The sequence below is a fragment of the Mesocricetus auratus genome, unplaced genomic scaffold (assembly GCF_017639785.1).
Source record: "Mesocricetus auratus isolate SY011 unplaced genomic scaffold, BCM_Maur_2.0 Super-Scaffold_100676, whole genome shotgun sequence".
NCBI lineage: Eukaryota > Metazoa > Chordata > Mammalia > Rodentia > Cricetidae > Mesocricetus > Mesocricetus auratus.
The window spans coordinates 116,002,916-116,029,250 of record NW_024429266.1 but is presented as its reverse complement, the minus strand read 5'-3'; the positions used below and the strand labels follow the sequence as shown (position 1 = coordinate 116,029,250).

General features: G+C 40.6%; 1 protein-coding gene across 1 annotated transcript in view; it reads left to right on the top strand.

The window, feature by feature from the left end:
* The window catches only part of Hibadh (3-hydroxyisobutyrate dehydrogenase), a 95,886-nt gene extending 73,347 nt beyond the window's left edge, over positions 1 to 22,539 (top strand). The window contains exons 5-8 of the mRNA XM_005085868.4: positions 9,746 to 9,879; positions 11,108 to 11,184; positions 19,544 to 19,700; positions 21,695 to 22,539. Of these exons, the coding sequence (XP_005085925.1) occupies positions 9,746 to 9,879; positions 11,108 to 11,184; positions 19,544 to 19,700; positions 21,695 to 21,853 (527 nt within the window). The 3' untranslated portion in view covers positions 21,854 to 22,539. The remainder of the gene's footprint in view (positions 1 to 9,745; positions 9,880 to 11,107; positions 11,185 to 19,543; positions 19,701 to 21,694) is intronic.
* The last annotated feature ends 3,796 nt before the right edge of the window (positions 22,540 to 26,335 follow it).

The following is a 26,335-nucleotide window of genomic DNA, read 5'->3' as shown; positions in this document are numbered from 1 at the left end:
CAGGCAGGCGGATCTCTGTAAGTTCCAGGCCAGCCTGCTCTACAGAGCAAGTTCTAGGCCAGACTCCAAAGCAATACAGAGAAACCCTGTCTCAAAAAACAAAAAAACAAAAATCAAAATAATATGTTAAATAACTAACTACAGAAACTAAAACAGGCTAAACTCATTTTTCATCAGTTATATTTTTAAACTCTAGCCTTCTACTGCTTATGAGAGACACCATCTATTAAAAAGCAGAAAAGAAAATTCAGTGCCAGATTTAACACAGAAAATACTAAAAATGAAATTTCACACTGGAATCAATAGAAATTAGTAGCTAAAAAGGAGAAAGTGAAGTCATGTGAGTCTAACAATATTTCATTAACCATCCATCCTCCTAAGAAGACAAAACATTCAGATACATTGAAAAGGAAATTTAGTAAGCAGTTGGATGGCATACGATGAATAAAAGACCCAGAGACAGATATTGGGGTTCAAGCTTCAAGTTGAAGATCGGAAAAACTAAAAAGCTGGTCACTAGCTCTTACTTTACCTCAGAATGAAAGGTGATTGTGGCTCCACCAAACCTCAGATTGTAACTTCTCCTCAGTGTGGCTGCAGAATGCTGAGACTTCAATGTTTTCCTATCCTCAGTGTGGCTGGAGAATGAATTCCTGATACTGAGACCTTGTTCCTGTCTTATATACCTACCTAGTGCTGGGATTAAAGGTGTGTGATCCCAGGTGCTGGGATCGAAGGCATGAGCTCTGTTACTTTTCACTCTTGTGTAGCCATGGTGGCCTTGAACTAACTGCTATCCATCTACCTCTTATTCCTGAGTCCTGGGATTAAAGGTGTGTACCACCACTGCCTGATCTCTATAGCTTGAGGCTGACTTTGCTTTCTGTATCCTCGGGGAAGCCTTAATAAATAATAAACATCATCACAGTTGGAGAGACTGCACTGCCTGTTCTTGCAGAGGACCCAGGTTCAGTTCCCAGAACTCACATGGCTCACACCATCTGTAACTTCTGTTCCAGAGGATATGATGTCCTTTCTGTCCCCAGCAGACGCCAAGCACACACATGGTGCACAGACATGTCTGCAGGCAAAGTGCCCATACACATCAACATCGTCATAGTCAATTTTAAAATATATTTTTAGACTTATTTAATTTTCAATTTATTTTACGTGTGTTTTGCCTGCATGTATGTTTGTGTGTGGACCATGTGCATGCCTGCTGCCTGTGGAGATTAGAAGAATGCATTGGATCTCTTGGAACTAGAGTTGCAGATGTTGTGAGTCACCATGTGGGTGCTGGGAAGTGAATCCAGGTCCTCTGCAAGAGCAAAGTGCTCTTAACTGCTGAGCAATCTCTCTAGCCCCAATAGTAAAAACTTTTTAAAAATAAAATAAGCTAGAAAGCTTCTTTCAGTCTTTAGAAAAATTCAGGGTATATATTTGCATCTTAGTATATGCTTATGTTATTTAGCATCTGTTTAACATATGTATTTGACCACAAAATCTTTAAGGAACTTTTTGGGTATCTCTCAAGTTGAAAGAAACCAGGGTTTCAGTTCTGGTCCTGTTTCTGCTTCTGTTTTCCTTGCTGCAGACCCTGCCTGTGAACTCTGACCTTTCAGAGCAGAAATCTCTTGGTGTTGTTGCCATTCAGATGGGTTACTCTGTCCATGTTCTTTGAATCTATTACCAGAAAGAGGAGGATGGGACACTGTACTGGTCAGAAACAAAGCATAACTGTAAATTTCTCTCCCTGTAAATCTCCATCAGTGACCTATAGAACTAGTGGTCTGAGGTGCTGCCCTTGGGAAATGCTGCTCTACAACTTCTAGAGCATGTAGGCCCTGGTGATGTCTTCTGTGAGTGGATATGCCTGAAGAAGCACCAGTTTGGGATATGGCTGAAGGAGAAAGAGGAGTGTCAACGCTAGATAGAACATGCTGACTTGTGCTTGTGAGGGCCAACAATAAGAAACAGGTTGCTTGTAGCTCTTGGCTGGGCATATAGTCAAGAGGTAGGTTGTATTAAAGGGTGAAGAGCTGAAAGCCTATTTTCCATGGCAGGTTGTTACATATGGCTTCACTTTAAAGAAAGCAGGACAAGAAATATGACTCTGCTGTAATTCTCACAGAACCAGATGGAGAGATATCCTTCTTCACTTAACATTATCAGCACTCACATAGACAGGTGCCTTTATCTCATGGTCTCACTGCATGCTATAAATGGATTGACTCTAAGGTATTAGTACTTGAAGCTGATTGTGAATGTAGTCTTTTTTTTTTTTTTTTTTGCTTTATTACTTCCCATAGAAGTGGGGTTTTGTTTTGTTTTGTTTTATTCAATAAGGAGATCGCCAAGTGGATGTGAACGGTAAACAGTAGTGTGTCCTTTACCATCATGCAAATATGGTGGTTCCTTCCTTGAGGTTGCCATGCACCATTAGAAATGATTGCAGAATGAGACAAGATGGATGAGGAGTTAGCAAGAACGGTGGGAAAGCACCTCATAACGTGAGTGGCTCCTTCTTGAGCTTGGCCTTCCACCTCAAAATCTGGAGTTGAGATTATCAAAGGCTTTACAAGTGGGATGGGTTCGGAGCTGAGCTCCTGGTTAGCCAGGAGTAACTATATTTGCTCAGCATTCTCTTGGTTTCTGTGATCTGTTACTCCCGTTGCTGTTCCGTCTTCTCACCCTTTGCTTGTTTTTCCTTGTCATCCCCGTTCCTCACTTGTCAGCCATCACTTTCCTCTTCCTTTAAATCTACAACACATTCTTTATAAAGTAGAGGGAAAGTTAATTATCACATTTTAGTTTGTAACAGGATGGGATGGGTGGAGTCCGGATAGATGTGGAATATGGCAGTAATTAGATTACCTTAAATTTGATTATTAGCCTTTTAAACTTTGATTACTAATGCTTAATGAGAAGAAAACATGAAATTTATAGGAAAGTCACCAATTCCTATCACAGAAAGATAAGCTCCTAAAATGTTCTAAGTGGTAAAATAAAAGTACATTAAAGTTATAAGCTACTTAATAAAAGATTTATTTCATTTTAAAAATTATTTTTAAAGCTGAAAGATATGATAGTTACAAGATGAGTTTACATTTTTACAGTTTTAGTGTGTGCTGTACCACTCTCTGCCCCCAAGACATAATTCTAAAACTGAGTCTTCTCCAAAGGGTATCACCCTGATTCTCTGTAGGCTCTGGATAGGTGGCTTTCAAGGGCCTAGAGTTTCGTTGCAGTTCAACATTGAGCAACCATCTCAGTCTGGGCAAATGTCTGGAAGGTTTTTTTTGTCGTTGTTTTTGTTTTTTCAGTGATTTCAAAATGAAGGTAAACCATTTTATGCTTTGATTCCTCACCAGTTAGACCGCACTCTGCATTTCTGTCTGGCTTTCTATAGCACAGTGGTCCTTCTCAAGCCAGACTAGCACACACAGAACATTCTGTTGCTCTTACAGCATAAGCAGGGCTATTGTGATATTTATCTGAATTCAAACAAGGCTAATTAAAAGAGCTGCTGACAGTTGTTGTGATCTGACTTTGACTGCAGCTTGATGGTCATTATGGGTAAATAATGAACCAGGTCTGCAAATGTAGCAGCTGCCAACTTGGGCTAGAAGAACGGCTATTGCTTCCAATTTAAGGATCTATCGACCGCCTCTCTTCTCCCTGCAGATCTTCTGCAGAAAACAAATGTTTTCTGCTGCTGTGTATTGTGGTTTCAGCTGTTTCAGATATAGCCTATAATTTCCTTCTTTAATATTTAACTTAGGACATTATTAGCTTTCAGAGTTAACAACTTTTCTGTTTTAAAGAAGTTCAGCTTTGTCCTTGTGAATGCTAATAACCAGCTAACCAGCTGTAGCTGTTTATATGCATTTATTTAATTTGTATGTTATGCAAGAGAGAGTCTAGAACAGCAAGGTACGACTTAGGACAATGTTTCAAATTCCTTGTCAATAGCCTTTTGTTGTTGTTAATTGATCAGCGCATGCCCATTGCTTTTGTTTTCATAAAGATGGACACTTCTTGTCAGACCTCAGTTTTAAGTTTTGTTCATCCCTTCATTGGCTTTGAAATATTTTGATACATGCTATATTTATCAATTCAGAATAGCTGTGGTGGCTTTCATTAAAATGCAATAGTGAATATATTGTCGCTCCATCATGAGTGTCTCCTTGTCCTATTAGTAAGTAGGAACAGGTGCATTAAAGGTAGGCACCATAACAAATTACATTCATAGAGTAGTGTGCTTCCCTGCAGATTTCCTACACTTACAGAATGCAGCCTCTGGATCTGATAGTTAGAATCTAGAATTGAATACAGGCCAGTACTGAACACACTCCTACTACTTTGTCAGTGGCTATGGAAAAGCCTATCTGCATTATGTAGTCTGAGGCTGCAGCAGTGCTTTGTGCATAATGTGGCGGCGGAGCTTTGGGGTCTTGCTGGGAGCAAATGATCCCTAACATGCCCCTGAAAGAGAAATCTTACTTTGAAAACTAATGATGAAAAATTGCTAATTTTGCCATGCATTTGTCTTTATTTCAGGAAAGGCTAACCAAACTTTGTTTATCAGACTCTAGAATAGTGCTGTGAACGTTTTGGCTTTCTTGTTTCCAGCTTGGATTATGCCAGAAGTAGTGTTAACAAGGGGTTATGTTATGCTGGCTTATGTTAAACCAGATCACCCCTAACATGTGCGGAGCCATTCATCTGTGTCACCAAAACCCAGGAGAACATCTGACATGGACTCTGAAACAGAAACAGTGATCACTTACAAATCAAACATGGCACGCTCTAAACTGATTGTGCACGGCAATCTTTTCTAGAAAGGACAACTAATTGAACATGATAAAGTGTAAAGTTAATTAACACCCTTAAATTTGTTGATTACTTTCACGGGATTATATTGTTCGTTGAGTAGCAGCTTTCTGTCCCAGCTGTCGCCTTTTTTCAGTGAATGACGCTGGTAAACAATAGAGACACCATAACAAGTCGTAAATGGTCCCTGTGACAGCAGCCCCTTGTGAGGCTGCATCTGTAGAAAATGATTAGAACAATTGCATTTTAAAGACAGCTCACATTGCAGCCCAAGTCCCATTGGCCCTCTTCTTGATATCTTTTGATGGCAGACTGGTTAAAACATTTAAGTTCTTTTGAGTAAATTAGGTGATTTACTGCGTTTTTCCTGAGAGTGCTTTGGCAGCCCAGCTTTTACAGTGTTAACGGCAGATCTAGCGGGAATGTGCATTTTAGCTTTCTGTCTCTCCCTCACTGGGTTTGGAGGCCTCTTTCCGATAGGCGTGAGTGAAATGAGCTCATTTGAGATTCCTAAGAGGTTATTTTAGGTTACCCACACTTGGTTCAGCGTTTTTAGTAAGGCTAATTTCCAAATTGCAGCTCTTTGGTGTTCTTAGACCAAAGACTTTGACATGCTTAGATTGAGTAGATTTACTTACTACATTTAAGTTTCATGGTATTTGTGTATTACTATATAAAATATCTTTCCTTTATATTCTTTGTTGCTTTCTCGTAAGTATGGCACCTTTTAAACTGAAAAACCAATAGTTAATGGAACTGGGATTTGTTCAAGTGGTGTGACTTGAGTGGTGATTTCACCTAGGCCTCTTAATTTGAATCACGTGTTTTTAATCTTTAACTCTTCATAATAATGTCCCCATACATGCACACTTGAGTTTGTGTATATGTCAGTAAGTGAAAATGCCAGTGTCCCATACAGAGAGTCATACTGCTCCAAAATTGAGATTTTCTTTTTGTATATAATTGGTAAATAAAAATGCTGTTTATCATTTATAACATGTTTTGGTAGTGTGTATACCTTGTGGACAGCTAGGTGAAACCTTGCGAAGATTCAAAGAGCCCATGTCCATAAAGGTCTTAACAAGACATATCAGAAGAAAACCCTGGGTTTGCGTGGTAACAAGTGCTTTTTTCCAGCATCTTGAGACCAGGTCTCACTGTGCTGCTTCAATCGGTCAGAATTCATGATCTTGCTGCTTCAGCCTCCTAGGTTCTGGGATAGCAAGCCTGTGCCACCACAGCCAGCTTTTAGTGTGATCTTAGCACCAACCAGCCATGGACTTCTCTAGAACTTCTTAGCCTGGGCTTCTCTTGTTTATGGGATCAGCCTACAGCAGCTAATATTTAGCAAGCAAGGCTAAAACTATCCTAGAAGAGACAATGTCTTATATAACCATATAGGGAAATGCCTACTTGGCAAACTCAAATTATAAAGCCCTTCTATTTAAATGGTACACATAGCTACTCTGTAAAGAAGTATTAATGCCTTTCCCATCTTAGTCACTGGCTTGGAGCTATTTTTTTTTTTATAATCACACAGCCAGCAAGTATCACCCTCAAAACCAGTTATTACATCTCTAGAGCCTTTATTCTTCAAGCCATGCTTATTGATTTATTTTCCAAACAGTTGTCTATTGAATATGTCATGTAGTGTGCTACATAATAGGAATACTGACATAAGCAAGACCCCATGCTGACCTTATAGGGAAAATCAGATAGAGAAAATCAAAGATTTTAATGAAGTATAGTAAATAATTATAGAACTAAAAAGTGTTTGTCTTTATATATTATTATTATTATTAAAATATAAACTAAAATACAGACTTAATATCTAAAGTGGTAGGGCCAGTGTTTCAGATTTAGGACTTTTTGGATGTTGGAATATTTGAATGTATGTAAGGAAATATCTTGGGATTGAAGCCCAAATCTGAACACAGGATTCGTTTCTGTTTTATGTGTGCTTTATATTCATAAACTGAAGTTAATTTTACATAGAATTTTTAGTGTACCTGCATTTGACCACATCCTATTACCCAAGGATAGATGCTCAATTTTTCTGCTGTGATTTTGTGTCGGTACTCAAAAAGGGCTGGATTCTAAAAGGAACGTATCATATTTTAGATTGTTGAGTCAAGAATGGCCAACTGCCGTGGTGGTGGTGCACACCTTTAATCCCACCACTGTGGGTGGAGGGGGGCAGAGGCAGTTAAATCTCTGAGTTCAAGGCCATCCTGGTATACAGAGTGTCAGGACAGCCAGGGCTACACAGAGAAACCCTGTCTAGAAAAACAAAACAGAAAGAATGTTAAACCTGTAGATATTTCTCCTAGTACTAGCTACCTGAGCATGCATTAGTTCTGTGTTGTCCTATTTTAGAAAATAGATGAATTGCTGGGCAGTGGTGGGGGACGCCTTTAATCCCAGCACTTGGGAGGCAGAGGCAGGTGGATCTCTTTGAGTCTGAGGCCAGCTTGGTCTACTGAGCTAGTTCCAGGACAGCCTCCAAAGCTCCAGAGGAACCGTGTCTCAAGAAAAAAAAGAAAAAAGAAGGAAGAAAGGAAGGGAGGGGGGAAGGAAGGAAGGAAATAGACAAATTAAAACGGCATGATAGGGCAATACATTTATTGCTTATTATCGATAGACATAAAATCCTATGCCATGTCTGAGGTCTTGGGAAGCTTTTGAGTTGCAGCTTTTCAGGTGTCCTTTTCATCTGTCCACAGTGGTCACATTTCTTTTACGATAGCTTAGGCGTTAGTTCTGTCCCTGTATTGGGAGTAGGCTTGATAATGTTAAAGGAATGTGTATAAGATGATAGAATTTGGTCCCAAGAATTGCTCAGTTTAATCAGACCTACTTTGGGATGTAGGTTGTGATAAGGTCAGAAATACATATACACCACTGAGAGAAAGAGTAGGACTGCCATGAACTTCTGAATCAAAGGTAAACCTTTCTTGTGAGCTTTTCTTGCTTAAGTAACTTATTTCTTCTTTTGAAATATGTGTTTGAACAAGTGAGAAAGTGCACCTGTCAAAAGAGTAACCAGCTGAGAACCATTGTCAGCATGAATTTTCCTTCAATAAATGACTCTTTGAAGCTATTTAGCAGTCTGTAATCTAGATACAGAGTTACTGACCTATGATGCATACTACTGGATTTGTTTATAAGCTTTGACTTAAATTGTCTGCTTAATTTCTCCAGGTTAGATCAACAGGATAAGGAAACAGGGTGGTTAGGTGTTTTGAATAAGAATGAGTAAAGAAACTGAGCAAAATAATTGTAAAACATTGATGGTTTACCATCTTGGTGAAGTAAAACGACAGTAACTCAAATGTCATTATCAAAATGTTAAAATAATTAGGTTTTTGTACATAATCAAAAGCATGTAATGACATGATGTAATTTAACTTTCTGTTAGTATTGTAGGCTTCCCTATATAGGGAATGCACACTCACGATTGTTTGTCTTACATCACACTGAAAATTTTTGTTTTGTTTTGTTTTTTGTTTTTTGAGACAGGGTTTCTCTGTATTGCTTTGGAGCCTGTCCTGGAATTCACTCAGTAGACCAGGCTGGTCTCGAACTCACAGAGATCCACCTGCCTGTACCTTCCACATACTGGGATTAAAGGCGTGTACCAACACCCGGCTTACATCACACTGACTTTTGCTTTTAGTAAATGATTAAAAAATAATATGAACCAGGAAAGAGAAAGCTATTTGATTTGGCAATAGCAAAATATTGATAATTTAAATCAGGCAGTGGTGGGTGGTACATGCCTTTAATCCCAGCACTTGGGAGACAGAGGCACTTAGATCTCTGAGTTTGAGGCCAGCCTGTTCTACAGAGTGAATTCCAAGATAGCCACTGCAGAGAAACCCTGTCTTGATATACATATTATATTACAATTTAATTTAATTTTAATATTTAAGAACTGTTTCATTGAGTAAGTTAATTGAAAACCAGGCCATCATTTGTAGCTGTATGTTCCAATGGCCAGGTCTAATCTTGGTACAGCTATGGTTTCCTATTTCTAGTTGCAAGTAAGCCATAAAATAATTATAAAAACAGAAGTTGCATTGGTATAGTTTATTCACATATTTACTAATTTTAACAAGAAAATCTAACTTAAATTATGAACATTGACTTCTCAATATTAAAAGCATTAATTTTTAAATTTTAGCATGCCTTTAATTCCAGCACTTGGGAGACAGAGGCAGGAGGATCTCTGTGAGTTCGAGACCAGCCTGGTCTACAAGAGCTAGTTCCAGGACAGCCTCCAAAGCCACAGAAAAACCCTGTCTCGAAAAACCAAATCAGACAATTAATTCATCAACCCTGTTAAACAATAAGAAGTAGCCAGAGTATGCTGAAGTTTATTCTTGTTTGTGCTCATGTCACTAAGAATGAGTTGCCTCAGAGATGTGACAGGAAGAGACAGTTGAGAGCACTCAGATGGTAGTGGAAAATGCATGTGAGAGAAATCTAAACAAGCAACCACTTCTCCCTTCAACAGGAGCCTGGCCGCCAGACTGCCTGCTTGTTGTAGGCCCAAGAGCCAGGTCTCCAGATCTCATCAGTAAGTGGGATCTGGAGAAGGAGCTGTGAGCCACAGACCTCAAAGCACTGTCTTTAGAGCCGGCTCCTCTGCACGCTGTGGTACCAGCCGGGGCCCCAGTAAAGTATAAGTGTGTATGGCTGTGTATGTCTTTGGAGTTTATGATTAACCTGCATGATGTCCGGTTACTGGAACACTCCTGTGGAGATTTGGAGGATCTTCCACATTCTTGGCAGAAATAAATTCTTGAGGCAAGGGTTAAATAAATAATCCCTTTGGTTTTTAGGGTTTTCTCTCATTTTTAGTATTTTCTTGAACAGTTTTGCTTCAATCTCTTTTCCCCAAATGACTCAGGTGTAGGAGCTGCTCGGTCTGGAAATCTTACATTTATGGTAGGAGGAGTTGAAGATGAATTTGCTGCGGCCCAAACGTTGCTGGGGTGCATGGGTTCCAATGTGATATACTGTGGAGCTGTTGGGACTGGGCAGGTAACGTTCAATGATTGACATGACTCAATGTAAAATGTTCTTTCTGACTACATTCTTGCCCGTTTTTACTTGGTTCATGCTGTGGATTCCTGCTTAGATTTAAGTTAAATTGGGGTGAGTTGGTGTTTCATTGTTGTTGGTAGGCTCGGACAGATGTCAATTCAATGAGGAAAAAGTAGCCGGTGCACTTTAATCTTCTTGACAGTCATCTTCTTTAGAAATATGAGGTGACTGGTAGTACTGAACTCTGAGTTGAACTGACTGCCCCTGTCCTGCTCCTAACACATGCTCATATTCCATTCTTCCTTGTAATGCTTTTTGCCCAGTTGCTAAAGCTCTGGAATCTTTGTTGAGCTTTAGTTTACCATTCTGTAAGCTGTGTTGAATTTTACTGTTGTTGATCATCTTGTTCCACACATTACCTGGGTGTAATCTTCCATTATCCCATACCTAGTTTGCTGCTCAGAGGGCCAATAGGTCCCTATTTCTACCATGTCAAGTTAACTTTCTATCCCCCCTTAACTATCAAATTTCTCCATGTTCCCTAAAACACATGTATGAGTCATGTTCTTATAATCCCAGGCTCATTCCATGCTTCTGTGTGCCTAATCCTCTTACACATTTACCATTTACCCCGATGCCCTTCTTTTTCTTGCCTATTACATCCTGTCCTGACCTTCAGAGGGATGATTTCTGGTTCCACCCCTCCATGACCATTTTTAGTGATGAAATAACTAGTACTGAACTCTGAGGTTGAATCGGTTGTTCCTGCTCAACTCCTTACGGATGTACACATTCATTCAGTTCTTCCTGAATGGACCCTGCTGTCTTCTCCACCATACTGTACCATTTATTGTTTTTGTTTCTTATCTGTTCCCTTGCATATGTAGAGCACATAATTCCCATTTCCAATTAGAATGTAAATCTATCCCTTTGAGAGCAATGGTGTCACATGGATCAGTTGTTCTTAGTGTTAGGCCACAGTAAGAGTGCCTTTTTTTTTTTTTTTTTTTTAACCAAGTGGAAGATCTCCCAGGTTCTGCTAAGGACAGTGTGTTAGGCTCAGAGGGAAATATGCCGAACCACATTCCCTTAGCCACTAGAGAGAGTCCACCATTGAATGTTTGTTTGTTTGCTTGTTTCAAGGGAGAATCCTATGAAATCAGGTAAAGTCTTCTAGAAATTATACCTTGAAAATATAGATAATTAATATATACTCTATTTTCAGGCTGCAAAGATCTGCAACAACATGCTGTTGGCTATAAGTATGATTGGAACTGCTGAAGCTATGAATCTTGGAATCAGGTTTGTTGAAGAGAACATTTTCATATACTAACAATTTTCATTGTCTTCCCTATTTGATTTTTGATGTTAAAAGAACGATGTTTATGAGAGATAAATGAGTTAGTTCAGGAGCACGCTGAAAGTGCTTCATTATTGAATTTTAATAGACTTTGCTTATTGGACAAGCAATAGGACCCTAGGGAATATCAACACTCTTTGTCACAGCCATAAAATATATTGCAGTGTGCACTGAAGTTATATTCTGCTTTTTATATGGAAGCCCCATATCTTCTATTATACTGAAATGCAAAAACTATAAAATTCAAACACATTTTGGCAATGTTAGGACAAATTTGAATGAAACATGTTTTTAATGTGTGGTGAATTCAAGTGTTATGCTGTATAACTAATTTTATATACCTATTTTAAATATATTTCTCAGAATCTGCACTAGCAGGGTTCTTGGTGGTCTGTTGTCAGGATAACCAGGTTTCTGTTCCTAAAGGTGCAATTCATGTACAGGGCTTTCATTTTAACTTGCCTGGTTACTTTACATTAGGACCGTATCTTTAAAATACAATGTTCACTAATTGTTTACTTAAGTTGAGTCAGAGATTCTGTTTTTCTTTTCAGTGATAATTCTCTAGAATGCCTAAGGTTAATGCCTTAATTTTAGCCTTTAATCTTTTGGATTAGGAATGCTGTGTATGATTAAGCAACTAATATTTTAATGTTCTATATTTCATGAATATAGTAAATACACATTTTTTTAATTTTAGAGAGCTGCCTAATGTGTACAGACCACTTTATTCATAGCTTTTCTTCATATCCCTAGGCTGCTTGTCAGATAGACACAGCACAAAGCAGAGGAGTGGCTTGGACTGCAGCTTTTGATAAAAGCAATAAAAAGAGCCAAAGTGCTTGAGTTATTTTTTAAAACATGGTAATGGATTCACATTTCCTCTTAATTACCATATCAAGATGCTGTTGTTTTATTGAATTGCCCGTCTCAGATGTTAAACTATCTTGACCTATTAAGTTGTCATGTTGTAATTGAGATAAAAGAGAATTTGCTTTGCATCAGCGCTAATTGGTTTATCAATATCCCATACCATTTACATTTTAGAACCATGTCTATATGATGGTAAGCCATGTCTCTACAAAGCCTTAATAAAACGGTTGTGCATGGGAGCCCTTCAGAGCCTCATGTCTGTGCAGTGGCCAGTTTAGGCCATGGGCCACGTGTCACACTCAAAACTTGTTACTAGCCCATTTACTTTCACATCTGTTCTCTAGACCAATTTCATGAAAGAGAAAAACAAAACCTTCTGGAACTTGAATTGCATATAAAGTTAATTGTTGCTAAAAGCAGAGTTAATACTCATATATGATTCTATTTTTATTTTTCTGGAAATAAGGGACTAAACCATAGAAAGGAAAGCCTAGGTGAATGAACCTAGGTCCAGGTCCTAGGTTCATGACATGCCCCTTCCTCACTGGTTTTTCTTTGCTTCTCACAGGAGCCTCACTGACTCAGGATGCTCCTTGGTACCAACAGTGTGTCTCTTGTCATTTCTTGAATAGTTCTCTGTCAAAACTCTGATTAGATGACTATTGGCTCTTCTGAAGCAAAACTTTGGGTTGGATTTGGTGGTACGTGAATTTGTTTAATCCCAGACGTTGGGAGGCAGAGGTAGGCAGATCTCTGTGTGTGTTTGAGGCCAGCCTGCTCTACATAGTGAGTTCTAGGACAGCCAGAGTTACATGATGAGACCCTGTCTCCAAATAAGTAAACAAACAAATGAATAAATCAACTGAAATGAAGCTCTGAGGACAGAAAGATTGTTTAACAGGTAAAAGTAAGAGCACCTGCTGCCATGCCTGACAGCCTGAGCATGATCCCCAGGGATCACATGGTGGGAGGTCAGCACTGACTCCCTCGAGTTGTCCTCTGATCATATACGTATCATGGAGTGTGTGCATGTGCGTGTGCGTGTGTGCTTACAAACTTGTGGAAATTCACCAAATTCCAGCCAATAAAGAACAACAGGACCATCAACAGGACACAGTGTATAATGTGTAACGAAGTAAAAGCCATTGGCTACTGCACTAGGTTGGTTCTCAAGGAAATTACTGAAAGTGACATAAACCCACATAGGGACATTAATAGCAGAAAAATTGTTTATCTTATTTTGGCCATGACCCAGTATGGTAAAGTAATATTTGAAAATAGAACCTAGTACTCCAGAACTGAAAAATATGAAACTTTTAAACATTTAGTTTTCCTAAACTCTAAATATGTACAGGTGTGTGTGTGTGTGTGTGTGTGTGTTATAGAGAGGAAAGTGACCTATAAATATAAATAAAATGTGAATAAGAAGTCTGAAAACAAGGCAGAAATGTGTTAATTTTATTTAACTATTAAAATAATTTATAACTTTCAAGGTTTTAGATTGTACTGTTACTTTCATAACTTCTCACATTACAAGCGCCTTGGTGGTCTGAAAGCCTAAGATGAGAGCTTCTGTTGTTGTCTTTTCTTCATGGTTTAAAATGACAGGACTGTTCTCTAATAGAGTATAAGAAAGTGGCCACGATTTATTGCGTTTTGCAAGGTGAAAGAGAAAATTGGCATCCCAAGTAGTAAATTTCCAGGGAGTAGGACAGCATCAAAGTGGTTCAGCTGCATTTATATTCTGCTCACTCACAAGTAGAATTTTCTAGAGTATTAATGTCAACATTTACAAATTGAGTCGCCTGTTCCAGTGACGTGATCATTTCTGATTAATTTCATTCTCATAAGTCAGTGTTTTTTTTTTCTGGAATATGGTTTCTCTTTAATAGAAGAATAAAATCATGCAGTTGAAAATCATCTTGACCCTTCACTCTTTTGCAGTGAGCCTTTATGAATGTTAGTGAAATCTTAAAATGTTGCTAAAGAAATAAAAGTGCAAAATGTTGGCACATAATATACTTTGAGATTCCTTTTTATTAGATAGTTTTCCTTCCCGGCTGGATTCCTAGTTAAGACTCTGGGGTCATTCTGTAGCCTTGAAAGCTCCCTGCTTACATGAGAGAGGTTGTGTTTCTGTGATCACAAACACATAACCTGTGTGTGAATGTGCATTTTGTTGTTTCATTTTTAATGGGAATCAACTTTTAAGAAACGCTGGTGATGTAACACGTGATTTGTATGGTCAGTCAAGCCCACTCCCCTCCTACAGCCACCATGTTGTCTTGCACCAAGAGAGACTGTACACACTGCTGCTTCTGTTGCAGTTGGAAGCTCTTCACAAAGAGAACCTTTCCTGCACTTTCAGTTTCTTGATTGTTGCACCTCAATTTTGCCTTTTCTCTTGTGTGAGGACTAAAACTTTTATTTTAATGTTTATTTATGCTTTTGTTTATTTACTTACTTATATATTTGACTTTCAAAACAGGGTTTCTCTGTGTGGCCCTGACTGTCCTGGAACAAACTCTGTAGACCAGGCTGACCTGGAGCTCAGAGATCCACCTGCCTCTGCCTCCCAAGTGCTGGGATTAAAGGCGTGAACCACCACCACCTGGCAAAACTCTTATTTTTATACCCTAGCCAACAGAAGGACTGCAGGAGGTTGGTAATCAAAATGTTGATAGGATTTCTAACTGATAAAATGCCACACATAGGCTGGTTGGCTGTCATGTCACCACCTTCCACAATCACACAGTGACTTTCAGACTGGTTTGAGTCTGTCTGACTTGCATCCAGTTATATACAGGTGTCTGTCTTTTTCATTTATAAAATGATAATGGTACTAACCCTCACCGAGTTATTGAGATGGCTGATTAATCCTTGTAGCTTTTTCCCCCCTGAAACAGGGTTTCTCTGTATAACAGCTCTAGCTGTCCTGGAACTCACTCTGTAGACTAGGCTGGCCTTGATACTCACAGAGATCCACCTGCCTCTGCCTCCCAAGTACTGGGATTAAAAAGGTGTGCGATACCTCTGCCCAGCACCCTTGTAGCTTTTTTGCTTTTTTTTTTTTTTTTTTTTTTTTTTTTTTTGGTTTTTCGAGACAGGGTTTCTCTGCATTGTTTTGGAGGCTGTCCTGGAGCTCACTCTGTAGACCAGGCTGGTCTCGAACTCACAGAGATCTGCCTGCCTCTGCCTCCCGAGTGCTGGGATTAAAGGTGTGCGCCACCAACGCCCAGCACCCTTGTAGCTTTTTAAAAGTAGTTCCTGGCACATAGTATTTAATAATATCTGAGGTTAGGATTTGACTGTTATTTGGACAGTTTTCCTTCATAGCCTTTCTCACAAGCTGACGTAGGTGTGTGTGTGTGTGTGTGTGTGTGTGTGTGTGTGTGTGTGTGTGCGTGTGTGTTGCCTGTTTTCCCATCTAGAATGTAAGCTCCATAATGGATGTATGTGCATGGCCAACTCTTAAGAGCATAGCAGGCACTCAGAGTGAAGATTTGACTAAATGAAGAGAGGAGGTGGGGAATGAGTGAAAGAATGGGCTCTGGCAATTCTACTGTGGCTGCATGGCCTTTGGGTGTGGATCTCCTCTCTCCTGCCCCTGGTAGGCACAGCCTGTGCTTGGTTTCTTTGTTGTCTCATTGGCTTTTGCCTAGAACTGACACATGGCAGGTCTGAGCAAGTGTGAGTGAATCAGTGAGTGATTGAAATGGATATGGCTTTGGATGTTTTCTTTCCAGATCTGTTTCTGTTATACCAGCACCCAGTTGTTCTTACCAAACATCAGTGTAGATACTTAAAAGGTAGAAACTTTGGCCACTGAAATTTTGGTCATAGTGAAGGCAAAGAGTTTTTATTTTTTTAAGTTTATGATGCATCGTTTTTTTACTTCAAAAAGTTCGTTTAATGTTCTTGTGTTTTAGAGGTGAGTAGGTTTGACATAGTGACGTTTATTTGAGTTGCATTATATATGCAGTCAGAGCAATGAATTCATTCTGTTTATATCAGAGAACATCCCAGCAATTGTAAAGCCACAAGCATGCATGCACACACTCTCGAACCACCTCCAGTGGCAAGTTATTATGGGGACTGACAGACTGTCATCCTTTTGATGGCTTGAGCTGTATATCTCCTGAGCAGCGATGGGGCTCTTATGCAGAAGTATCATATGTTCCCAGCCAATTTACAGGGAAGCAGCAATAACATTTTATCATGGTTGAGAGCCCAGTAGCTGCTTCCTATTAAACTTGCCCTTTCAGATACCTGTCTTGGATTAATTTGTTGATTTCAAATGGAAACTCAGTCTTCTCCAGTGAAGCATGACGTTCTAGGGTAGACTCTCTGAATGACAATTACTGTGTATTCTAGCTGGTTTCAGACCATTACAAGCCTTGGGCACAGAGGAAGACAGAGGACTTCAGTAACTGATTTTAATATCCTGTCTAATTCTAACTGTCAGGTCTGTGTGTGCCAGCCAAAGAAGGCTCAGAAAAAGGAAATGCAAAACACTCCTCACTTGCTCTCTTTAATGATACACTTTGCTGCAGAGTGGGGGCAGGGAGGGAGCAGGAGTCTCCTGAAGGGGATATGCAAGGCAGGCAGCATCAGGTTTGGAAAGTGAGCAGAGAAAAGCTCCCACTTGATTTTGTATATGTGTGCGTACCCTTTAGGTGCCTCTAGATAGTGACATGTTCACCAAAACTGGTTTCCTTAAACCAGTGCCAATGTTTTCCCTGGGTTGTTCTATTCAGAGGGTGTTCCAAAGTTTGGGAAATAGGCTTAACTTGCCATTTGAGCAAACAGAGTATAAACCTCCTTTGCAGTCAAGATTGTTGTGCAATACTAGCTGCATAACCTGGAAGGTTCCAAAGAGAGGAGGCAATCCACCTGTGTAGATGTGGTGGCATCTTGAAATCTAAGACAGACCAGGTAGTGGTGTCACATGCCTTTAATTCCTACACTTGGGGAACAGAGGCAGGCAGATGAATCTTTGTGAGTTGGAGGCCAGTCTGGTCTACAAAGCTACACAGAGAAACCCTGACTCGAAAAATCACACACACACCAAAAGAAAAAAGAAAAAAAAAAGAAAAGAAATCTAAGACAGTAGGAATGTGCTGTCTTTATGGATGTATGTTTTGCTTAGATATTACGTTTGTAGTTATAGCACTTAGCTAATGGCTAATCTGTGATTTTTTTTTCTCTTATTCCTTAAGAATACTGTCTTTAGCCAGGTGGTGGTGGCGCACGCCTTTAATCCCAGCACTCGGGAGGCAGAGGCAGGTGGATCTCTGTGAGTTTGAGACCAGCCTGGTCTACAAGAGCTAGTTCCAGGACAGCCTCCAAAGCCACAGAGAAACCCTGTCTGGAAAAAAAAAAAAAAAAAAAAAAAAAGGATGCTGTCTTTGTCTTTCCATGTCATGTCTCACTGTCATAGTGATAGCTTGACTTTATTTACACTGGAAAGAGTCTGTTGCAACTACACACCCAGCAAACTTTCTCCTTTGGCTTTTTAAACTGTATCTGACTAATGTAGCTGAGGATAGCCTGGAACTTGCTCTGTAGCTCAGGTTAACCTTGAACTCCTGATCTTCCTACTTCTGCCTTACACTTGCTAAGATTAGGCATACACTACCATGCTCTGCCAAACTCAGTTACTTTTAAAAGACTGAAACTGTTGCGCTTCTCTCCGTTATTAGTGTGATGGCTGATTTAGATGGAATCTTTATGTTTGACAGACTCCTTAATAAGAGACCCATCATCTTAACATGGGCCAGCATACAAACTCATGGTGGCACATAGCTTTCTGTGCATTCCCACCACCTCAGAAGCCTTATTACATCCTGTGTGTTACAGTGGTTCTATGCGACTCTTTGCTGTCAGCTCTGCTCCCTGCTTTAGTGTTTGGGTATTCAGATTTTGCAGTAAACAGACTACACAGTAATCAATTTAAGTACAGTGAGGTGCAGTTTGTTTAACATCTATCTAAGTGTTTCTTTTCAATCATTTTTTTATATAAGAGATTGGTTTTAAGACAAAGTAGAAAGCTTTTATGACAGTTGTTTTTTATAATGGTCCTTTGCATGAAAGAGTCCAGTAAACGACTGAGTATGAAGTTTTATTTGAAACTTGATTCAGCGATACTTAAACTGGGTTTCCCAAGTGGTGTGAAGATCCTTACACTAAGGCTGATGAGCATTGTGCTGCTGTTCCTAGGGTTGCATTTATGCCAGTGATAGAACAAATGATGTTTCCGCTCGGGCAAGCTTTGTTTTATCAGGATCAGTAACCTTATCAGCAGGTGACCCAGAACTCTAACGCGTGTCTCTGAATAGATAGCATATGTCACCACTCTGGGCAGACTTGCTTCATAAGCAAGATTATCTAATGAAGGCTTAATAAATAAGGAAATGTGTGCAGCAGGAAATACTGTCTTTTGTAAAGACAACTTCTCTTAGGCATATTTTACATCTCTTGCATTGACTCTCATAAAAACCAAAGGAATAAACCATACATAAGAATGCCTCTAACCAGACTGCTGTGACTTTCCAGAGTTGTCAGTATTCCTTTCTGAAATAGATTGTTTGGATGTGAGGGTAGAATTTAGATTATCAGGTTGATTTAAAGTTCATAAGTGACAAAGCAGTAATATCTGAAAGATGACAGAACCCATGAATGTGAGAAACCACACACACTGGTGATGTTGTGTGTTTCTCCTCTTTATTGTAACAGTGCAGGTTTTCCCAACCTTGTTAATTGACAGCTCTCTTTGTTGTTGTTTTTGGGAATTTTTTAGTTATGTTTTTTGAGACAGGGTCTCTCTGTGTGGCCCTTATTGTTCTGAAACTCTTCTTATAGACGAGGCTGGCCTCAAACTCATAGAGATCTGCCTATCTCTGCCTGCTGAGTGCTGGGATCAGAGGTATGTGCCACCACTGCCTGGCTTTAATCAACAACTCTTAATATATAGTTGAAGCTTGGATAGTTCACTTGGCTTTGATTTTAAGGATGGTGTTTTGTTGTTGGGTTTTTGTTTTTGTTTTTGTTGGGGGTTTGTTTGGGAGTTTGAGAGAGGTTCTCTCTATGTAACCTTGGCTATCCTGGTAATCATTGTGTAGAGCAGGCTGGCCTTGAACTCACAGAGATCTGCCTGATTCTCCCTCCAGAGTGCTGGGACTAAAGGTGTGCTCCACCACTCCCATCCTTTATTTTGGATTTCTGAAGTAGGCTCCAACTCTGTAGCCCAGGTTGGTCTGACATTCTGTGTCCCAAGATGGCTCTCATTTGCCAGTGACTCTCCTGCCTCCCAGTTCTGTGTGGGCTTTAGATTTATAGTGATGAACAAAAAGGTGGAATGTCCTCACTTGTAAGTCATGCATGGCTTGTACATTCTGACATTTAATGTTTTCTTTTGACCTTTGACAGGTCAGGGCTTGACCCAAAATTGTTGGCTAAAATCCTGAATATGAGCTCAGGCCGGTGTTGGTCCAGTGACACTTATAATCCTGTACCTGGGGTGATGGATGGAGTCCCCTCATCTAATAACTATCAAGGTGGATTTGGAACAACACTCATGGCGAAGGTAAGGTAAATGCAGAGATTAACTGGGAAGGAGAGAAGAAATATTTGCTAGTCTAATCCCCACCATCTCACACACACACAGAGAGAGAGAGAGAGAGAGAGAGAGAGAGACATACCTTTCAACAAAGCATGTTCCTGTCCTAGAAGGCAAAACTGTTACAATAGTGAGTCAGTTTCCCAGTAAAAAACAGTGTAAATTTGCCTTTGATTTAAAAAAAAAAGTGCCGGGTGTTGGTGGTACATGCCTTTAGTTCCAGCACTCTGGAGGTGAGGCAGGTGGATCTCTGTGAGTTTGAGGTCAGCCTGGTCTACAGAGCGAGTTCCAGGACAGCCTCCAAAGCAATATAGAGAAACCCTGTCTCGAAAAACCAAAACCAAACCAAACCAAACAAACAAAAAACCAACTTTACTTTGTTCATTTTATTTCTGAGCAAGGACAGGCTGAGATTTGTCTCTGGGACTTGGGTTTGTGTATGACGTAAGCTAGTAAAATTTTGCTCTTCATCATAAATTTGCCCTAACTTACCAGCTCCTTAGAATGGGAGCAGTGGGATTTCCTGGTTGTTAATACATTTGTGTTATATATACATGGGTTTGAAATATATCTTCCTGCTTTAAGTGTACATAGGGATTTATGTGTAAATAAGTCATTTAAAAGGCAACTCACAGCCCTCATTTCATTTGTCATCTCAACTATAGAAATTTTTCCAGTTTCCCATAGTGCTCACCACCCTCCACCCCGTTACAGTTGTATAACAGTCACTCAAATGCAGTGCTTGTCCTGCTCTCATGAGTTCCCCAGGACTTTGGTCCACTCTACTTCCTGAGTGTGTCTTGAACTCATTCTGATCCTTTTTCTTCCTCCACCAATACCATGGCAGAACCTCATCTGCATACACCACCAGACTCCCCCGCTGAGCCTCCTGATCCTCTCCACACACTTCCCACATGATGATGAGAGTAGGCTAGAATGGAAAACCTGAGCGTGTCACTTCTGGTACCGCCTTTCATAGCTCGCAGCTACTTGTAGGTTAGTGTCCTTTCTGCAGCTTGTCTGACAAGGCCTTGATGATTTGGCCTTTGCTCCTTTCCCTGCCTGTTCTGCTCCTCTCTCTGCTTTAGCCATGTTGAAGTCATTGTTCTTTCTCCCTTATTTCCAACCTTTCTACTGACTATTCTCTGTCAGGATTATTCTTCTCTGCTGCTGTTCCGTCAACACCCAATGCTTTTACCTGACTAACACCTATCTTTCAGCTCTGTGCTCAACCATCTTTTTGTTCTGGAAGGCTTTACCCAGCATCCTAGACTATGCTTCCTGGGCTCCCATAGTGGTGGTATTGCTCCCAACTAATACTAGTCCCTCTTGAGTGTCTTTTTCAGTAGACTGAATCTGTGCAGGCTGCAGCTGTCATGTTATCACTCTATTCAAGACCATATTAGAAAATACTTTTTATGGCAATCATACAGGCTTCCACATTTGAAAAACATCTTTTTGTTTTTTGAGGTAGGGTTTCTCTGTGTAGCCCTGGCTGTCTTAAACTCACACTGTAGATCAGATTGGCCTCAAACTCAAGAGATCCACCTCCCTCTGCCTACTGAATGCTGGGATTAAAGGCATGTGCCAACACACCTGGTTTGAAAAACATTTTTATATAATCCTGTTTGCTAGAGGACAGGAGTATGGAGATTGAGAAATCAGGAACGTTGTAGCATTTTTCCAGCTATTCGAAAGCACTTAATAAAATAATATGGGTTGACGTGTGGCTCAGTGATAACATGCTTGCCTACCATTGTATGAAGCACTTGGTTTGATCCTCAGCATCAAAAGAGAAAAAACGTACGTACACTCACACACATAGTGCACGTAAGAATCTTTTTTTTTTTTTCAGATTCTATTCTTCCTTCTTTCCTCCTCCCCTTAGCAATAGGCAGCCCAATTCCAAATTGCATCTTTCCACCACTCTTAACGAGCTTCTTCCTGCCTGTTTGATTTAGGATCTGGGACTGGCTCAAGACTCTGCCACCAGCACCAAGAGCCCAATTCTTCTAGGAAGCCTGGCCCACCAGATATACAGGATGATGTGTGCCAAGGGCTACTCAAAGAAAGACTTCTCGTCTGTGTTCCAGTATCTGAGGGAGGAGGAGACCTTCTGATGTGCCCTCTGGACACTTGGGAACCAGACTCTGTCCTTCTGTCTCTAAGTGATGGGTTTAATCAAAGGTTGTCTGTCTACTTTTGATCATCTACATTACAATAATCCCTGGGATTTCTCACCCAGTTTTAAATAATGCTGCTTTCATCTGTTTAGCAAATGTACCTGATGGTTTCCTCTAACTAGCTCAGTTGACCTTTTTAAAAGTTTTGATCCTTGAGCACCTTCAACAAAATTGAACACTTTGATCAGGATATTTTATTTACTCCACTGTGCAAATAAAACCAAATGCTTTGTCAACAAGATGGAATCCATGGTAAAAGGAAAGAAGTTAATTACAAAGACAAATTAGAGGGAAGTTTGTCCTGTTAACCAAGTGGGGTTATTCCCTCATTCCAGGCTACTGACTTACTGTCTGGGATTGACAGGTAAAACAGCTTGTTGACAGTGTCTTCCTGCTTGGATTGTTACAGTGTCTTAGTGTGCCCCTCCTGTTACAGCTTTCCACACTCAGCACACTTGCTTCTGTATTTCTGCTTCCTGTATATTCTTACTACATATTTTTGACTCCAGAACATCTTTAGACTGTTTCAGAGCCAATGATGATATTTCCTTTAGACAATTATTACATTATTCTAACTATAGTCACATTATTTTGAATTTAAATAAATTTCTATGCTGATAACATTTTCTTGGAGCTTTTTGTTTTGTGTAATTGTTTTTTACAATGAAGGAAGGGGAAAAAACAAAGAAGGAGCCGAGGTCAAAGGGTACAGAGCTTAGAGTTGGTAGTCATCATACCAGCCTCTAGCCTCCTTTCTGAAGCCTTGACAGCTCTGTGCTTGAACAATTCTAGGTGGTAAGTCAAATGAAACTTGCACCAGTGTGGAGCACAGTCCTCATTTTCCCACAGTCCTCATTTCCTAATTAGCCTTAAGAAACATTATAGTGATAGACCTAGACACCAAGATAGTGGAAATATTATTATGTTTATTATTTTCCTCGTGGTAAAGAAAACAACCAGACCCTATTGAAAGTGCTAAAGATACAGTAATAAATGAGACCAAGTTCTTACCCTTATGGATTCTAGCATTTTCTTGGGAGCAGATGTAATAAAGGATAATGTATGTGTCAGATCATGAGAACTAGAAGGGAAGTGGAAGAGGGCAGTGTCAGAGGTATTTGTTAGCATCCATTCTCTTGGATGATATACTGATGCTTAAGTACAGATAAAAAATAGAAGTCAGAGAGCAAGCCCTATGAGTATTTGAGGAAAGATAGTCTAAGCATAGGAACAAAGTGTGCTGCCCTGAGGAATACAGGAAGGCTGTACGAAGATTGTAAGTGAAATAGTTCAAGAAGAGGGGTGGGGCAGCTATGGCAGGACATGGGCTTCCCTTGTGAGTGAAAAGATGGGTGTATCAGTTTGCTTTGCTGGGTAACAAACCACCCCAATATTTAGTGGCTTAATACAATAAAGTTACTATTTTCCAAGAATGGCTACTGTGGCTATTGTTCTTCTGCATGGGGCTGACTCAGCTGAAGGTCACTGAGCTGGGTCCGTTGGAATGCTGTTGGTTTCTCTCAAAGAAGACACTCATCCTTCAGGAAGCTAGATTGAGCCTTTTCACCTGGTAACAGCAATGTTCCTGAAGTTCATGCACAGGCAGTTTTCAATCGTCTGGCATGTTGGCAGAGGAAGTCACACAGCTAAGGCCAGAGTCCCCTTGGGAAGGGAGCACTTGAGCATGTCCATACAAAGAAGGGCATGCTGGTGCCAGTTTGCAAATCGCCTTTCCTAAAGGTGAGTGTGAAGGATTTTGTTCATTGGAATGACATGATCTGACCTCACTTTTAAAGGGTTCATAGTCAATGCTGCATGGAGAGTATGGGGTGCAGGGCCATGGGTATGGAGTATGGGGCACAGGGGAGCCAGTGTTGTGATGATGCTGATGAGAGATGGTGGAAGTTGGGGTGGAGTGTGACAGTGCTGTTGGAGACAAGAAGTGGTTGGATCCTGACAGTAAAGGTGGAGCCACGGACTAGAGGATGGGGTCAGAAGAGTCAAGGGTGGCTAAGATTAATAGCCTGGGAAAGTCGAAGGAGGGAAGGAATTGCTGTGTCTTCAGGAAAGGATTCTGAGAAAGGTTAGATGTCAGGAGGGAAAAGTCAGCTTAGCTGAGGTGCTTACTAATGTAAGAAAAGAATGGTGGGTGTCAAGACTGAGCCCTGTGTGGGCGGGAAGATGAAGCGGAGGACCAGTAAAGCAGGGAGAAAGGTAGGAGGGGCATTCTGGAAGCCAAGGGAAGGGGATTTTAAGAGAGTGGGGGTTGCCTGTCAAAAGCTACTCTAAATGAGCAAGGACTAAAATGAGTCATTTGGATTTGGCAAGAGGTCACTAGTGGCTTTAGAAAGTCTTAGACATAAAGGAGGGAGAAGAGAGGAATTAGAGGTGAGGAGGAGAGATGACTCTTTAGTTTGCTGCAGATGACACCGGGGTGGGCCCTGGCAGAGAATACGGAACGGGAAGTTTATTCAGCATTAGGATGGAAAGGCTAGACCTAGTTCTAAGATTGCGAATTTGGATGGGAGTGGGAAAGTGATGACAGAAGAGAAGACTCTTGCTAAGTGACTCTTGAGTGGCTGGAGGAGATTATCAGTCTGCCAGTGGCCTTCCATGGAGCCTAGAGTGGAATTTTAGTTACATGGTTTTCAGCATGAACGATAAATGTTAGTCAAGGGTGACACGGGCAACTCATCCTCCTGTTAGTCTTGTACATAAAGGGGTTACACCTGTTTAAGTGGAAGTAAAAAATGTGAGTAAGGACAATGACAAGAATGAAGGTGCTGAAACTCAAGCCCTGTTGCTGGGAGTGTCAGTTGGACCCAGCACTTGGAGAAATAGTCCTTGGACATTCCTCTGAAGTTAAACTCCAAGTCAGCACCTCATCTATGTTCTCATCCAGTGCTCCCCAAATGGAAATGTGTGCACGTAACAGCCTTCTGGCAGCAGCATTCACAGTGGCAAAATGGTAGAAATTCCCCTCAGTTGATGAGAAAAAGAGCAGGGGCCTGGACGTTGCATCAAAATTGTTTTGAGGTAACAGTTGTCAGTTTCAAAAGCTGCTGGTAAGTGGAGTGATGCAGGGCCTGGAAATTAACCGTTTGGATTTCGCAAATTACAGGTCATTAGTGAGGATTTGAAGAATCTTGGGAATGAGCGTAATAAGCACACTGTATGTTCTAAGCACAATGAGAGATTATTTGGCTATTAAAGGAGCAAAATGCTGAAACTTGCCTCAGCACCGACCAGCCTTGAGAAGGCGCCAACCGAGAGAGGCTAGATGCAAAGACAGGGTCACATGTTCTGTGCTTCCTCGTACATGAAATGTCAGGAAAGCAAATCCTTGGAGATTTGTTGGGGTAGATTAGTAGTTGCCAAGGATTGAGAAGGGAACTGGGGAGTTAACTGCTAATATGGTGTGTCGTGTGTCATGTGTGTGTGTGTGTGTGTGTGTGTGTGTGTGTGTGTGTGTGTAGGCAGATGTCTTTCTTGATAATCTGTTCTCAAGTGGAACACACCTATTCCCACAAGAATATAAGGTACTATCTGAAGATGTTTTTGGTTGTCACACTTCTAGAATTTAGTGGCGAGAGGCCAAGGACGCTGCTAAGCATCCCACAATACAGAGTAGTACCTAAGAATTAGTCTATCCAAGATGTCCATAATGCGGAATTCAGAAAACCTTGCTCTTGGGGGCCACAGAGTCTCAGATCACATACCAAAGCCTAGAGGTCCTTACCTTTCCTTACAGACCTAGTTCTCCTTGTGGTGATATATTGTTTATGATCTAAGCTTGCCTGGAGATCAGAAGCTGAACAGTGGTTGCACACACCTTTAATCCCAGGCCTCAGGAGACAGGCAGATGGATCTCTGTGAGTTCAAGGCCGCCTTTGAGATTCACATGGGAGCGAATCAGTCTAAAAGCAACAGAGCTCACACCTTTAATACCAGCACAAGAGAGAATATAAGGAGCTCAGTGCAGTCTCAGGAGCAGTCTGAGATTTGGTGAGAAGCAGTGCAGTCTAGAGATGCAATCTGAGGTTCGGTGGATTGCCCCTTCGGTCTGAGCATTGGTAAAGGTTAGAGCTTTCTGGTGTCTTGGCCACTTGCTTCTGTGATCTTCAGCTGGAGCCTCAATATCTGTCTCTGAGTTTATATTATTCATGCTACATCTCCTGGCCCTTGCTCCAATTAGATCTCAGAATGCCTCATTCTTCTCCATCCACACTTACCTAAATTTCCAGTGCCTGATGCAGATTCAGCAGGTGTGCGTTCAGGACACCCCATAATTGTTCTTGGTTTTTTAAACAGTTTCACCTTTGTAGAATTTATATAAAATAAAATGTTCTCCTTTTGTACACTTCCTAAAAGTACCTTTTAGTAAAGTCAGGCTTACATAGCCATCGCCACAGTCTTGGT